At 32.0% G+C, this 16,875-nt stretch overlaps 1 protein-coding gene across 33 annotated transcripts in view; it reads right to left on the reverse strand.

Moving 5' to 3' along the window:
* LOC149075424 (CUGBP Elav-like family member 1) overlaps positions 1–16,875 on the reverse strand; it is a 57,007-nt gene that overhangs the window by 15,613 nt on the left and 24,519 nt on the right. For 11 of the 33 annotated variants that reach the window (XM_089242738.1, XM_089242733.1, XM_089242729.1 and 8 more), the window contains 8 exons: positions 15,472–15,526; positions 11,058–11,135; positions 10,539–10,616; positions 10,245–10,304; positions 9,290–9,385; positions 8,665–8,815; positions 7,527–7,621; positions 7,037–7,093 (listed from right to left, as the gene is read on the reverse strand). In XM_089242738.1, the coding sequence (XP_089098864.1) occupies positions 7,037–7,093; positions 7,527–7,621; positions 8,665–8,815; positions 9,290–9,385; positions 10,245–10,304; positions 10,539–10,616; positions 11,058–11,135; positions 15,472–15,526 (670 nt within the window). The remainder of the gene's footprint in view (positions 1–7,036; positions 7,094–7,526; positions 7,622–8,664; positions 8,816–9,289; positions 9,386–10,244; positions 10,305–10,538; positions 10,617–11,057; positions 11,136–15,471; positions 15,527–16,875) is intronic. The other 22 variants (XM_089242741.1, XM_089242736.1, XM_089242722.1 and 19 more) reach the window with 7 other exon arrangements.

A 16,875-nucleotide genomic window follows, 5' to 3' on the forward strand; every position in this document is an offset into this window, starting at 1 on the left:
GAAGCTTCTTCAAAACATTTTTTTTCAAAGATGTGCCATGAGGTGAATTCATCTGTAGATACAATCAAACAACTACTTTCAATGATCAATTAAAATGCTGCTACTTGAACTTTACAAAGATTTCTATTCAAAATAATAGAGCGTGAATGCTGAGATATATTTTAGTATCTACAACATCCTTATTACTGGCAAAAGGCTAAGGCTAGAAGAGAATATAGGAACTACTGTAATATAGCTAAACTAAGAGCAATACTTAGCCTCATAATTAAACTGGAAAAAAAAAAATAACTATGCTATTTTAGTTTGTTTTAACCCCTTTGCTTACAAGTGAATTGGCAAGAAATTTGGATGCTCCCCATTTGATGAATCAGCAATATTGGAATTTTCTTTTTGCCAAATTTATGAATCTCTACCAATGATACACATTGAGGAAAATTTTTTCACTGATAAGGTCCCTCTCTCCTGAGGAAGGGTGGTAAAAATGTGTAGATTTTTTTATCCTTTCTTATCTATTCGTTTTTTCATATGAAACTCTAGTGGAGTAAACATTTCAGTTCTAAGAATGCAATGTAAAAAGCCTTTAACATTTGCTTAAAGTGTGTCTAACTAGCAAAAATCATTTTCAGGATGAAACATAAATGTGGGGTGGCACAAGTGGTGATATTACTATATGTGAAATAAAGTTGAAGAAACTAGGCTGGTTCAAGCTTCTTATTTAAGAGTAGAGGTATGGATCATACTAAGAAAAAACTGTTTAGAACTGGAACACATTACTCAAAAATTAATATTAAAAAAACTTCAGTGGCATTTCATTACTTGCTAATAAATAAAATACAGTAAAACCTCGATAAGTCATCACCTCAAGTTATCGAAAAATTATGACGGCTTATGCGGAGTGACGACTTAAGCGGAGTGCCGTCAGTTTTAATGTGCAATGTTATCAAAATCGTATAAATATAAAGTAATATGACATTTATTAAAGTATGAATCAAAATAAAAATATCAATAAAAATTAGAATGCGAAAGAAAAATAATAGCAATTTTTTATCTTTTTCATCTTTTATTACTTAAATTATTGTGGTGAAATGTACTGTACACTTTGGTTTATACTAGTAATTTTTAATTTAGACTAACAGAGCAACTGTTCGAATAAATAGCTTTTTTCTTCATAATAGAACTCTCTCTATTGCACATTAATTTAACATATACATCAAAAATTTAATTTTAGTACTTTAATTCTTGATTAGTAGTTCATGATACATTTACAAAGTAATCTCGGACACTTTTGACTTGGTGGAGGGGCCCTGAGCAGGAAAAAGTAAACAGAAGACCTCAACTTGGGGAAGAATGTCTCATTTTTTTTCAACAAAGATATTTTGTTTAAATTTAAAGCCCTAAATTAGTAGAGCCAATGCTTTCTATTATTATTTATTATCCGTGCCCGTTGCACTTTAACTTGATTAATTTGATTCTTCGATTTACATAATTTTTGACTTCCTTGCACTATATGAAATCTTTGACGTATCAATAAATTTTGGTTTTGCCGAAGATGCCATGGGGGGGGGGGGGGAAGTGCTTACGTTGCTTCTTGCGACAGAGTTTGGGTGTCTCGCGGTTTCCCCAGTAGAGCTCATGCAGAAATGAGATCTACCTTGAACAGTCCCCAACGTTCCAAAAATCTTAGTCGGCAAATTAACTTCACCAGCGTAACTTTCGTTACTTAAACTGTTCCGTCTGGGTATATAGGATTTTATGGCAATGCTGTTAACAAGCTCTTTTTTTAATGGGAGCTATAAAAATAGTCTGTTCCTCTTTCTCAAACGTTTTCATAGTGATGACTTAACCGAAATTAGCGACGAGTAAACGAGGGTTTAATAACATTGTTGTCTATGAAAGCTGGAAGGACCTGAAGAAAAACGACTTAACCGAAGTGACGACTTAACGAGGTTTTACTGTATATTCAGGAGTCAAATTTGAAATTCTTTGTGAAAAAAATATAATTTTAAGCGTGTTAAGAGACACGCAAAACCTCCTGTTGCACTTCGACATTTCAGCAGACATTTGAAAACAATGTGTGTTTTTCATAAATTTCTTACATTCTGATAGCTCATTTTAAATTTGGAAAATCGCTGATAAAGATTTTTTTTTTTTTAAAGCACACATATCTTTTTTTTAGATTTTTCTGTTCAGCAAAAATTATAGATTAAAGGGGGGGGGGGGGTGTTTGGAGTCATAGTAAAGACAAATTGTGGTAGTACATTACCTCTTAGAAATATATTTTATGGAGAAAAACATTTCAGTTCTAAGATGGAAAGTTATTTTTCAATAAAATGGAAAATGACTTTGACATAGCCATGAGATAGGCATTTAGTCGAGAATTATTTTGTTTGAATTTATTTCAAAATTTTATTGATGAAAAAATAACAGATGTGGACATTTATTCAAAAATCAAATATAAGTACTAAATAAAATGAAAATAATTAAGTAAAAACAAATTTGCTGGGGACAATTATGACCTATTTCATGCTGTCCTGTATCCATTCTAACTAGATGATAACCACAATGAAAAGGAAAGCTTAGTGATGCAAACATAAATAGAAGAAAATGTTACTACCTTTCTACACACAAGAGCACAGGCCCATATCAGAATGTGGGTCTCAAATTACCTTTTCTCAGCATAACCCTTTCAAGGGGGCCAGAGCCTAATGTTGACTTTTAACAAGATAGGGCTTACTGTACACAATATGCAAAAAACGTGTAAATGATATAATTCAAGGCATCACGACCTTACTAGAAACCATATACAGGGTGCATAGGAAAGTCCCTTTATCCTGGATGGCATGCTAACTAATGCAGGGGAATACGGTGTCATCATGAGAAATTTATCCATTACGGATAGAAATTATTTAATAGATATTTAACAATGTAAAATCTTCCAGACCAAGAAATCATTGGAGTTTGCAAATGCCCCCCCCCCCCGCCAAGGCCAAGATTATAGTGTTATTTTGCAGGAAAAGAAATAAAACCTCCTCAGAAGGGGAAAAAAATTTGACACCCCCCCCCCCTTGAGAAAATTCTGCGTACGCCTATGCAAGAAGTAATAGTTTTTGTACAAGTTTATCTTCATAGATGATATTGATGTAGTAGAACCTGTATGAAATGCAAGAGACCAAAATAATATTTCATTTAAAAACAATTATCTGTTTTATAAAAGTGCACATCAAACCACTAATCATCGATTAATGGTTTAAAAAAATTTATTTCGATTAATTAATAAAAGCTTGCAAATCACTGATCCCAGAAACATACTTCGAATTGGAAAAGTATCCATATAACATGTAGACCTCATATACCTCATTCATATTGCAAATTAAAATTAAAAAATTAATTTCATCGGCCATCCTGTCCTAAAAAACACAATTGGAAAGTTGTTGCTTTGTCCTTGAGGCCAACAAAAATTATTCCATGTTGCTAAGTGAAATAATATTGGCGCCAAGATATTTGAATTTAAAAATTACTGAGCTGACAGAAAAAATATGTATTGCTGATAATGATGGAAGAAAATATGATATAGTCACATAAACTGAGACGAGCTAATTCTACACTTGACACACTGCTCTTTCCTTCATTTTCAGCGATTTTCAAATCCAAATATCTAAGCTAATATCACACTTAAAAACGTGTAATTTTTTTGTACGATTCAGGAGAAACAGCAAAAAACTTTCGAAATTTTTTTAGGACAGGATGACCAAATAAAAAGTTAATTTTTCTATTTTAATAACTATACAACCTTTTACAATATAAATGATGTATCTGAGGTATACACGTTATTTGGATACTTTTCCGAATTGGGAAATTTGCTTCTATTATCAACGGTTCATGAGTTATTTGTAAATAAAGGAACTTATCTATGCACTCTGAATACGTATAATACAGCCAAACTTCACTACAGAAAACTCAGCGTATAAGTCAAACCACTGAATATGGTGGAGAAAACTTTTTGGTTGATGTCATTATTCCTATAAGAGATCTGATTTTACAAAAGAAATTTTCTGTCTTTTGCAATTTGTTAGAATGATCATTTGATCATTTTTGTCACACCACGGTCATTTTCTGCACATGAGGGCTAATTAGACTGGGACCAACAATTTATTGCCGATTCCGAACGACAGGCTTGTTGTTTGTTATAGTCAGAGAGGTTGGTGCACTAACCCCTCGATGGGGACTCCCTGCGGTAGCAATTTTTTCTGCCGTTGTGTTGCCATTTTTGTTGTACTCGTGTCAGGAAAGTTTTCTGGCAAGGATGAACCGGTATCGAACTCACGACACCTCCAAACATTATTCTGTACTTTAGGCGAGTATCTTATCGACCTGGGTTACCGTGCCCTTGTTAGAATAAGGTTTGACTATCACAATATTTCTTAAAATATAAAAAATTTTGAATTTATGTGTGCTTCCATGCTTTCTAAATGGAAACGGGCTAGTAAGATACGCAAGCAAAAGAGCTGCAGCTAAAATTCTATTTCACAGTGATTATTCTGAGAAATGGACTACAATTTAAACTTAATTTACTAGATTAGCTGTCAGGCATGAAAAAAGTTGTGCACAGATTTTTTTTTTTTTTTCAATATGTGCCCTAGATGCAAAATTGCATACTATGCCATCTATTTATTAGCAAAATTAGCAGGCAGCAAAACGTATATCTTATCAAAATGGAATGTAAACCCAAGTCAGGTTGGAAAATAGGGAAACAGCATTTTCAAGTGCCTTCCTTTAGAGAGGAATCTCAAAGTTTCTGTTAGTTGCTCTTGTGATAAACCGCATTCTTCTTTCATAAAACTCGGCATCTTCCACAAACCAAAATCAGGCATATGTTAAGGCTGCACTTGCTTATGTCAGTTTTTATTCCACTGGGCAAAAATTCTTTTGGGCATTTGAAAATCTGTTCTTTGTTTTGAAAACTTTTCAATTTCTTTATTCTCTGATAGGTTTGCTTGCACTGTACAAAAGGGTGCACATGGGGTTTAGCACTGGTAGAGTGTCTGCCTCCAATCACTATCAAATAGGTGATTTTGGGTCTGAATCCAGATTTTGCAATTGTATCACCCCCCTTTCTTTTAATTGTATAACTGAGTTTGATTACCATCTACCTTTCACAAAGGAAAATTGAAAAAAAAGGAAACTATGCTGACAGTGAGAGAAGCATTTCTCTGACTGTTCCTGCAGCGTAAGGCTTAAGAAGACCCATACATAATAAATACAAAACAAATAAATTATTCAAACCATTATTATAAAAACTTACCATCATGTTAATATCATTCAAGATACTAAATTTAACAATAAATCTTTTGGATGCATTTTCATCAAAAACCCATATTGAGAAATTTTCAAATATATAAGAAATGATGTCACAACATCCATATCAGCATTTTATACAGAGCACTCTGAATTTTTTATCAATATTTGTGGAATACAGTAACCCATTTTAAAAACTGTACATTCGAAGTACAAAACAAAAAACATGGAATATCTTTAATTCTATAGGTTGCAAACAAACTGTTATACATAGCACGAGATATTTCCATTTAGAAAATATTTAATTGATTTAATATTGCCTAGCATCAACACCATCACAGTAATATATAGTAATGGAAACCATCTATCATATATCACCACCATTTGTGCAAAATGTCATGCATCAAAATTATCAATTTTTTTAATGCCACTAAAAGCTTCAAGTGTTTCCGTGCACTGTAAAAATGTCATATTGGTTTTTCTATTGGTCAGAAACAAACAAATACAAATCAGAAACCTAAACCGGCAAATTGTCCAACAAAGTGGCTGGACAAAAATAAATTATAGAAAAATGTCCAGAAAAATATGACTGTCATAGCCTATATATCCAATAATAATCAGCCAGAAAAATTAACTAAAATATCTGCCCATAAAGATATGGTTGTAATTCCTTAAATATGGATAATATTAACTCTTGATCTTATTATAACTTCTTGATTGCTCCCACCCATCTTCTCATATTTCCTCTTGAAGGTGTCTGTCTTGGGGAATTCATGACATCGGAAGATAAATCTATTCCATGCATTCACAAGCCTGTTGGAGAGCATAACAGTGTTTCATGATCCATCATATCTATCCTCTTGAATATCTTAAACCCTTCAATCATATCTCCATGCCGTCTATGTTGTCCCAAAGAACACATATTCAACAAATCACGTCTCTCTTCATCACTTAAGCCTTGCATACTCACAAGTGCTCTAGTGGCTCTTCTTTGCACCCGTTCAAGTCTATATCCTTCTGAAGAAAAATATGACATTTTTACAGAACACAAAAACATGTAAAGCAGCTTTTAGTGGAATTTTTTCAAAAAAAGGTAATTTTGACATACAAGATTTTGCATTAATGGCAACATATATTATATCAGTATTTGAAATACTTGTAAACATTTTAGTTTACACTACTTTGTAAAAAAAATCAAAGCTCCGAAACCACAACCTATAAGAAAGAATGGAAAACAAGTTTAAAAAAAAAGAGAGAGAAGAGAAGAAAATCACCCTTTTTTAAAAGTTTGTGAAACAGAAGAATCATGAAAAACACACGTCAGCATAAAAAACCAAAACTGACAATTGACTAAGGGAAGTGACAAACAGCCTAGGCTACAGAAGTTGAAGCAACATCGTTCAATCATGTTCAAGTAAAAAAGAAAAATAGAACAAAACATTATGGGGGTAAACTATTTTCAGCAGCAGCGAGGTATAGATTCATAAATTTATGCATGCTCTTCACACAGCACTCAATAAGCATTGCACAGTGCAATAAAAATTTCCATTTGTCAAATTCCTCGTAACCTTTTCGAGTATAAAAGCGGACAACTTGGAAAGAATTAGAATTCCATAAACACAGATCACTTATTTTATCTAGTGAAACTATCTATCCATTTTTTTTGTCATTAGAAAAACTATAAGAAGCCCAGGTGAACTGCATTACTTAAAAGTAAATTTGACAATTAAAAATGGCACACCTTCCAACTGTTTCCCAGGTGAACTCTGGTGCTGCATGCCCATGTTTGAAAATGTGCCTAAATAAATACAAAATAATGAATTAGCGTAAATAAAGAACAAACCCTTAAAATGTTTATGAAATTCTTTTTGTCATTGAAATATTTTAAATGGAAGAAGCTATTTCTGTGATTGATAGATACACAAAGCTGCCATGTACCAGAAGCCAGTTGTGAGAAAAGCATTTAGACTGTAAGTGAAAAAGAAGAGCTATGGTACTGGATTAAATAAGGTTTAGAAATGATGTGATTTTATATGACCAACTGCCAGCCAGCTTTGTATGCATGTTGGCATACGAGATGCATGAAAAAAAAAATTCCAGAAGTGAGACTACAGTTATTGAAGCATAAAAGATCTGTGGAATCCTATAATAAGATGTGAACAAATAAAGGATTATGCAAAAGAAGTAGTTAATTTTGTTAATAGGCTTGGATATTTAGCACAAACTCTTACCAGAAAACTGTTGTATTCCCTGTAATCCTGAATAAGCTTGTGCCAAAGCATCAAGGTTAGACCCATTGGCAGCTAAATTTGCCATGTTGCCTATGCTGGAATGCGATAGAAAAAAAGATACTTGATAAGTTCTCAAAAATACTAAAAAAATATAAGTCAAAATCATTATAATAAGCACAGAATAAGCACTGCATGGCCAGAAGCATAGCAGTAAAGAAAAAACACTTGTGATCTCAACATAAATGGAACATGCAAATCTTCTTCCCATGATAAAATTTAGCTTTAAAATTTATCGTTATATCTAGGCTCACTCTCTTATAGCTTAATATTTATTCTTTTTGTTTATATATCACACAAATAATTATTCGAACAAATTTTTAGATTTAATTTTCAAAAATTTGATGTCTTTCTTCCCTTACTTTAAAATCTCCAGGACTCGTCCTATAATAAAAATTTAGCATCACAACCTTTTGAGCTGCATAAACGGTGCAAATTAAGTAATTTTTCTTTTTGCAGTTTATTGAATTAACTGGTTTGCATTTAGATTTTATCACATCATTAAAATATCATTTTCTTTAGATCAAAAGTTTCACATGCAAAACCAAACACGGGAAGCCAAGACAGCCCCTTACAGAGATGAGTCTGATGATTTTTATGACCGTAAATTCATTTACCTAGTATTAATGTGCTGTGAGGCTGAAGAAACAATGATGCATGAAGTATACAATCCGATGGTAATATGAACATCACACATAACAAACAAAATATAATTTTGGGTGCGCTACGAGATGAAAAAGATTAAAAATAACCAAGTTATTTTACTGAAGGGCATTGATTTTTATTTTAAAAAATAAATTAAAATATTTGATATGAAATTAGAGTTTTAATACATCTGGAAATTTCTTGTTGAAAACTATTAAATTTTAAAACTTATCAAAGATAAAAACTGAAATATGTACATTTGTATAAATTTACTATCAATTAAAAACAGAAAAATATAAATTATTTTCGGATAACTTGAAAAACCTAATATTAAATGATATTTTCTTCTATGAAGAGTTATTGACTGATATCAAATTACAATGAAATTAAAAAAAGCTCAAAAAAATCTTTTGGTAGAAAACAACACGAGGCTCACATTTTGGTTACTAACCCATTAACTCCAGTAAGGGCACCTATGTTCGAGATGGAAGTATTGTTAAGACCCATGGCCATACTGGTTACTGGGCTGACAGATCCAACGCCACTCATTGGAGAACTGGCGCTTGATGCACTGCCAGACATATTACCTGTAACACGTAAAAGAAAAGATATAAATCCCTATTTAAAAAACGAGCATGATTCAGAGAGTATTCATATACTTGTAAATATTTGTGTTGAAAAAATATTTATTTCTCCCAAAAATCACTACTATAAATTTTTTTAAATAAAAAACCAGATGAATATCAACATTAAATAAACTGAAAGGACTAATTTGATTGAAATTGTGCTACAGAGCTTATTGCTTTTTATCTAAACTGAAAACAGATGACATGAAGCACACAGTGCTGAAAGAACATTTTTATTTCAGTTTATTAATATATGTATGAATTCATTAACTAAACCACAAGCATAAGGAAATAAACAAAACTATGGGAAAAATCAGACATCCAAGTTTACAAATTTTTGAAATACAGTATTAATATATTTGATTGGCATGTTGACACTCACAAAGATAGAATTTAAAATAAACACAATGAATGAAATGGTGTGAAAGAGCATACCACCAGAAGGCAAGCCAGGAATCCCGCCTGAGTTGTTGCTGCTTCCAGCAGCAGCTAGTGCAGTCAAGTTTTGCATCATCACTGAATTCATGCCAACTGTAATAAAAATTTGGTTTTCGAGTGATATTCCAAAAAGAACAGATAAGTCTACATTTTATTCGTGAAAAGTACATATTTTAATTATATGTAGTCAAACTCAATACAAGCACATCTGATACGAGTATTTCCAAAACAATCTTAGATCACTATATGAAAAAAACAAAAAATTTCATGCTTTTCGCGACTGTTAAAATGAGAAGTTTGATTAATATGAACAAATATTGGATTTTGAGTGGGTAAATTATCTTTGTGTTCCCTTCTTAGAAAAAGCATAAATGTGATAGAGCACTTTATCACTTTCAAAAATGTTTTCTAATCTGAGGTGAGGTCAAGGGTGCTAATCAAGGAATTATCTGCTGAATAAAGCCTCAAGTGATGAATGTTATTTAAGTTCTGCTTAGTGTTATGATTATAACCCTACATGGTTGATCTATTTTCATTATCTACAGTGAATGTGATAAAAATAAAAGATGAAAATTTATTTTTTGACTTGAATTTATTCAAATTTTACATGAACTGTTTTGACTGCTTTGGACTGTTTGATTTTTCTATCTAGAGAATTATGAATGATGGCTAATATAAAAAAGGCTACATTCTTCATGTAAAAAAAAGGTAATTCCTTTTACTCAATTAAGTTTTTTTCACTTTATTGAAGACACCCAATTTGTGATGAATGATGAATTCACACACACAGTGACCTATCTTAGAAGATTTATAAAATTCAATGGAGTAAAAACTAGAAGTTAGAACTTATTTGTGGGACAGTAAATGTTTTTGTGAATATAAATTCATGTTAATCATGGGGTAGAAGAAAACTATCATGATATATCCAAATTATCAATGACCTTGAACTTACCAGGAGAATTTGTTAGATTAGCTAAAGCAGCCAAGCTCTGAATATTAGCAGCATTTATGTCTGGAAAACAAAAGTAAGAACACATATTTACAACACATGTATATGCTGCAAATGTAATTTTTTTTTGCTACAATCAAAAATTAAAATAAACTGTCAGGTTGTGTTTAATTTTCAGATTAAATTAATTGATATAGAAGGCCAGGTCAGGCGTATACTGGCAGTTTAATATTATTCACTGAATTCAGAAATCCTGATTAAACTTTAAAACACAATATAAGTGAAATAAAAATTCACCTGAAGGATGATTGCTAGAATTGAGTGATAATCCACCACTTTGTCCACTTAAACCCTGTAAACCCAAAGCATTCAAGCCTGAAAATCATGGGGAGAAAAAATTATAAGAATAAATGAATAATTCATTATATAGGAAATGTGAAAGTTCATGAAAATAGATCATAATTTTTTTAAATATAGTTTTTAATTCTGTATTTTTACATTACATGTTACAAGTATTTTGAAAAATAGATTCCCTAATAATTATTCTATCATCTCATTAATAGGGGCAAACTGTAACTGTATAAGAAAGGGTGAAAATAATTATAACAAAAATAACAGTAGCAATAGGAGTGGAGAGATATTTTTTAAATGAAATTTACTGAATATGAAAGAAAGCATAAAATTTTCAAAACTGAGTCACATTTATGTGACCACCAGCTAATAACTAGAAAAATAGTTTGTGTCCCCTGAGCCACAGCGAGGTAGTCAAGGGTTACTATAGACAATACTACAAAAATTATGCAACAAGAAACAAACCTGAATTGGTGCTGTTCGGCGACATTTGTGCAGCAGCCAAAGCAGCCAACTGCTGCTGCACATTCAAGGAGCTTAATCCTATTTGATAGAAAAAGGGTAACAAAAATTACATAATTCATGATTAGATTCTAATAAATGAATTAATATCCTATCATTAAGCATCATCACCTTTAAAATCTCTACAGAAATCAGGTAGATTCACAAACACTAAAAAAATTAGTTATACTAAAGCTTCTGCCATTTTCACTCCCGATTTGAAATATTGATGTCAGCACTTCAAAAATGCAACATATACATACCACAGACAATTAATTAAAAATACAGTGAAGCCTGTACAAACTAATTTTGACACAAACTATTTTATCTAAAGGTGTACATCCTTACCTGATAAAAGCCATTTCTCATTTTATGAAGGTAAAATGAATTCCTCTGTATTCCCATTATTTACACATTGATTAGGGTTGATAAAAAATAATGATTTTATTTGAATTCAATGTTTACTTCTTTTTAATTAAGAAAATTTCTCTTTTATTATCTAAAAGTTAAAAGAGAAATTATAAAATAAGTTAAGCATTAACTTATAGATAATAAGTTAAATGCTAATGATTTTGCTTTTGAAAAAACTACTAAATATTTCAGTTAGCATACCAATGATATCTAAGCATGAGTTTATGTTCGAAACAGTATTGAAATTTTTACTCAATAAAGTCAAAAAGAGCATAGTCATATGCAACTAACATTCATTATTTTACTCAATTTAAATATTCTGGAGTAATATCTTTATAAAATATTGCTGCAGTACCACAAATTTCTTTCAGAAAAGAACTACCTTGAATGAACAAAACGTTCATAAAAAGCTATGAAAAACTGCATTGTATTGTAGCATAATAAAAAGCATTGAGGGGAGAAATTAGAAATGTGAAAAAAACGTAATTTTTATTACTTCTTTGGAAAAGAACCATAGAATGAAACCTCAACATAATGATACTCTGTGGAGCGGATCAAAACAAAAAAATATATTTTGTAGATGGATTATTGTTATATTGAGAGGCAACACTTATATGTAGAAATGTCCTCTCTACTTGTTAATACATGATTCCTCGAAAGACTGGTTATTTTTGGAAATGATTACAAGGAAGAAAATTCATCTCTGCCCCTGCGGGGACTCAAACAAGTTGTTTGATTTGCCAAACGAGTGCTCTACTAACTAAGCTATGGAAACCGAACATTTCTCCCCTGGAGCATATATATATGTTGAAAAGCTCTGTACAAAGATGGCGGCAGCAATCAACTGATAGCTTGTGAATGACATATGCCACCAGATGGTGACATGTATGCAGAAAGATCTCTCCACTTGTTAATACAAGATTCCTCAAAAGATTGGTTATATTTTTGGAGATAATTACAAGAGAAAAAATTAATCTCTGCACCCACACAGACTCAAATCTCCTGACTTTAACATTGTTATACCAAGTATCATTATAGCGAGGTTTCAGTGTATCTTGTTTCACAATTGCAACAATTATTCCTATAGATAGTGAGTTGCCTACTTCCTCAAAGGTTATAGTACATTCTACGCCAGGTATATAAATCTGTCTACACAGTTAACACACTCTTTAACAACCTTACGTTCTTCCATGGAAGAATTCCCCCACTTCCATATAGAAACCTCTTTCTATAAAATCTTCTAATCTGAGAAAAACTGAATTAATTCGACCAACCTCACTCTTCATCCAAAATGAACAAAAAATACTGTATACTCATGTATAAAGCCGACTTGTATATCAGCCGACCTCCCACTTCAGGTCCACCAAAACCGCAATAAATTGAAAACCAGTGTATAAGCTGACCCCAAAAAATCTGTGCATTATAGAGAAAAAAAATTCTTATATTTTCATGCAAAATGAATAGCTTGCGGAAATTTACAATAGAAAATGATTCAAACTTTTTAAACCATTTCTTCTGAGTCTCCAAGCTCATCGTAATCCATCAGATCATCATAAAGTGCGGCATCTTTGTTTTTATCTTCATCTGGGCTGTCTCATCGCTATTGTCACTTTCAAACAGGATAGATATCATCTTCAGTTCCGTCCATTGTATTGCTGATGCAACATTTTTTGAAGGATCAGATGATAATTTCGGCGGAAGCAGGAATTCCACGCCTCATGTACCCATTGGCACACCAGGCCAGTGCCAGTTTTCTTCAAGGCACCACTTTATCATCGGAACTCATCCATTCAATCCACAAATTCCTCAAATAGTCTTTGAGAGGCTTGTTGATGCTCACATCTAAAGGCTGTACAATCAACGTTAGCCTACCTAGCATCAAAGCCAATGATGTTTTCGATTTCTTTGCCTCGGCTTTGACATTATCGGATCTGTGAAGTTTGAACATATCCCATACCAATAATGCCTGTTTCTCGAACACTGCTACAAAAATGATTTGAAGGGGTAGATATTTTTTCATCAGAAACTGACTGAGTATAAGCCAACCCCCCCCCCCCACTCGAGGAACAAATTTTTCCACAAAAAAATTGGCTTATACACGAGTATATACGGTACTTCTATCACATTTTTTCAAAATATTAATTAATGTGTAAATAATTAAAATATGAACCTTACTATCTTATACTTACCCACATTGCGTCACACAAGTTAAAAAAAATAGATATTTCAAGCAATTTTGAATAATATGAAGTATCTGAAAAATCATGTGATTTAAACTTGGATACCCTGACATTAGTAATATCATAACATGAATTTTCTGATATGATGGGAATTGTGTGAGAAATATGAAATCAGAACATTGTGCAACAAATTATCAAAAAAATCAATAGATGGCGATGTCTTAAAACATGATTTTGAACTATGGAAAAATGTATTACTTCTTTCAAAATAATTGGAAATAACAAGCAACAGTAAAATGTCATTTAGAGGATAAATGAAATCAAAGAACCTCAACCAGTCAATTGACAAATTTATTTGATGGCATATGGTCAGGAGGACTAATTTTAAATTACGAGATAACTGTTCTAAGAATTGACACATTACATAAAAAACCAAAGCTTGAATTTGTTAATCAAATTGAAAAAGTTTCACTTATAAAACATTTTGATTTATTAATGACTCTTTTAGGATCCATCAATGGTCAAAATTGAGAAAATAAAGTTAGAGACAAAATTGAAAAGTTATTTTTCGCTGGATGAATTTGTTAAATATAATTTTGTTTGAAATATCAAATTGTGACCTTTAGTATTCTATATTTCCAATTCAGTATCATTAGGCAAATTCACAAATAAAATTAAAAAAAAAAAAAAAACTAGAATGACAGATGCGTTTTCTAACACCGATACCATTAAATAACGATGATTTTTTAAAAACTTAAATTTTTAGATATTTAAATGGGGAAATTTTTTTTTTCGTACAACAACCCTTCGCTACACTATGCATGTCAGGAGACAAAGGAAAAGAATGATACAATATGCTTCTTATAACTACCCCCTTCGTTCCCTAGAAAAAAGATGTTATATGGGAGGGGGTCATTATATAGAAAGTTTTGAAGGAAAAAAAAAACAAAGTAAGCTTGTCTGGTAAATATTATGTATATTGTATTATAATGGAATTTAAAAAAAAAATTCTCTCATTTTGTTGCAATGAAAATATATGTAGCTATACAGGGACTGTATGTATATTGTACTTACGCAAATACTGTGCATGGTCTAAACCTACATTTATTTTCTACTATATGCAGCAAAACAATTAGTTCACTAGCCTGTGTATTCCCCTATTGAGAAATCAATAAGATATTTGCAAATTAAATTTAGAATAAGGTAAAAAAGCATCTACGTGGGAAGTGAAGTGGGAATGAGTCAATACATGAGAAAATAAAACAGAATGGTAAGCAATTTCTCCAGTGGTAGCACCATTTGGGCACCGACTTCTACACAAGTAGAAGTACCCACTTCTCATCTTTTAAATAATATATGCTTCATACCCCTTTCTTCTATAAACATTAAAGGTCAAGTCAATGACAGATTTTTCCAATAATCAAAAAAGAAAGAAAAACAGGAAGTCAAGCTGAGTTTGGTTATTGTTAATGGATTGAATGATATTTACTGGTCATTATATTGGATAAAAGAATAGCCTGGCAGAAATACAAAAATATTTGGGACCTGTCATACACCGGTCATTATAATGAAATGGTCACTATAATTGGGGGGATCGTTATAACGAGCATCCACTGTATATTGAAATACTGTGTATTGTGCAATGTAACTGGCAAGATGATTTAAGCCCTGATATTAGTTACATTTTTTAAAGTGAATCCAATAAATGACATGAAATATCTGAATATGCATTATAAGGAGGGGTATACTGTAATATAAAAGTAAAAGGTTTGAGAACTACAACTTACCACCAGGTAATTGAGGGAGGCCAGTAAAATTCCCATAACCACCAGACTGATTCTGCTAAAAATTAGAGAATTTAAGAATTAATTGAAATTTTCCAAACATCCTTTTAAGTGAAACTAAACTAAAAAATATAGATGGAAAGACAAAACACATTGTAATACAACAAATACCAGGATTTTAAATGTACATGTGCTATGCCTATAGCTATGGTTGGGCTAGCAACAGTGTGTGGCTTAAAAAAAGTGTGACATTGGAATTGAAGTTTTTTGGAGCAATAACCTGAAAAAAACTACTGCGCCAAACAATTCATTAAAGCCAAAAAAAGTGATACTATATTGTTATAATATACACTGTTTCTCATTCAAGCCTCACAAATATTTTTATTCGACTAATTACCTGTTTAAGTGGTTTTTGGAATTTCCCTGATCTTCAATATAACTGCCACAGTGGAAAACACTAATCCTTCTGCAAAATGCTACATTTTTTTTCAGGAAGAATACTTTCTTCCAATTTCATGCACGTGCTCCCCACTCCCAAAAAATTCTAATATTAAAAAAAAAAAAACCAAGGCAGAAATACTTTATATTTTTCTATTATTTATACTGTACGAATATTCCTATACTACTCTGAAGAAAAAGGGAAAAAAGTATTTCTCCTTCTGTTATCAAACTTTCAACAAAAGCTGCTTCTGCTAACACGCAATTGATCTAAAAGGTTAGGGGGGAAACATTATCAGGAGAAAACTTACAGCAGTATCTGGGCTGGACATTGCTGCAATAAGAGAGCTCTAATGAAGCTAGATATCTCAGAATCACCAAAATACAAGGCATCAAATTTGGACAGATATCTTGTGATTGCTGTTGTAAGGGTTACGCGTCAGTAGTACTGTGAAGCAACAAAATCCTAACATAACTGACCAGTAAACTAACAGCCTTCATGGGACAGAGGGTACGTCTGGTCTAGCAGTTACAGTAAACTAACAGCATAAATTCTTATCCATTAATTTTTTCTGAAGACCATAGGTATGTTCAAAGAATATATTTACTGATCTCAAACTGTGAAATATTGGCTTAAAGAGCACACAGCACATCATTCAGATAGTTGGATTGGTCATCACCATATTACATATTGCAATAGAGAGCCAATGAGACTGGTCATGTCAGAAAGGAATCTGAAAGGTCATTCAACTGTCTTGAACTAAGATTATCTCACTGCAATATCAGCACAAATTTGGCTGAAAATAAATGCAGAAATAATGCATGACCAAACCAGAGCACAATCTCAACCTTCCACGATACAGCAGGTTACTGTTACCACATGTATTGTACGACCTCATAAAAACTATTGTCTGTAACAATGAACAAGAGAGAACATAATATATAAATACGTATGGGTTATTCTCATGA

This window comes from Pholcus phalangioides, unplaced genomic scaffold (assembly GCF_987345545.1).
Source record: "Pholcus phalangioides strain wild (caught in Gottingen) unplaced genomic scaffold, Ppha-v1.0 ptg000015l_1, whole genome shotgun sequence".
NCBI lineage: Eukaryota > Metazoa > Arthropoda > Arachnida > Araneae > Pholcidae > Pholcus > Pholcus phalangioides.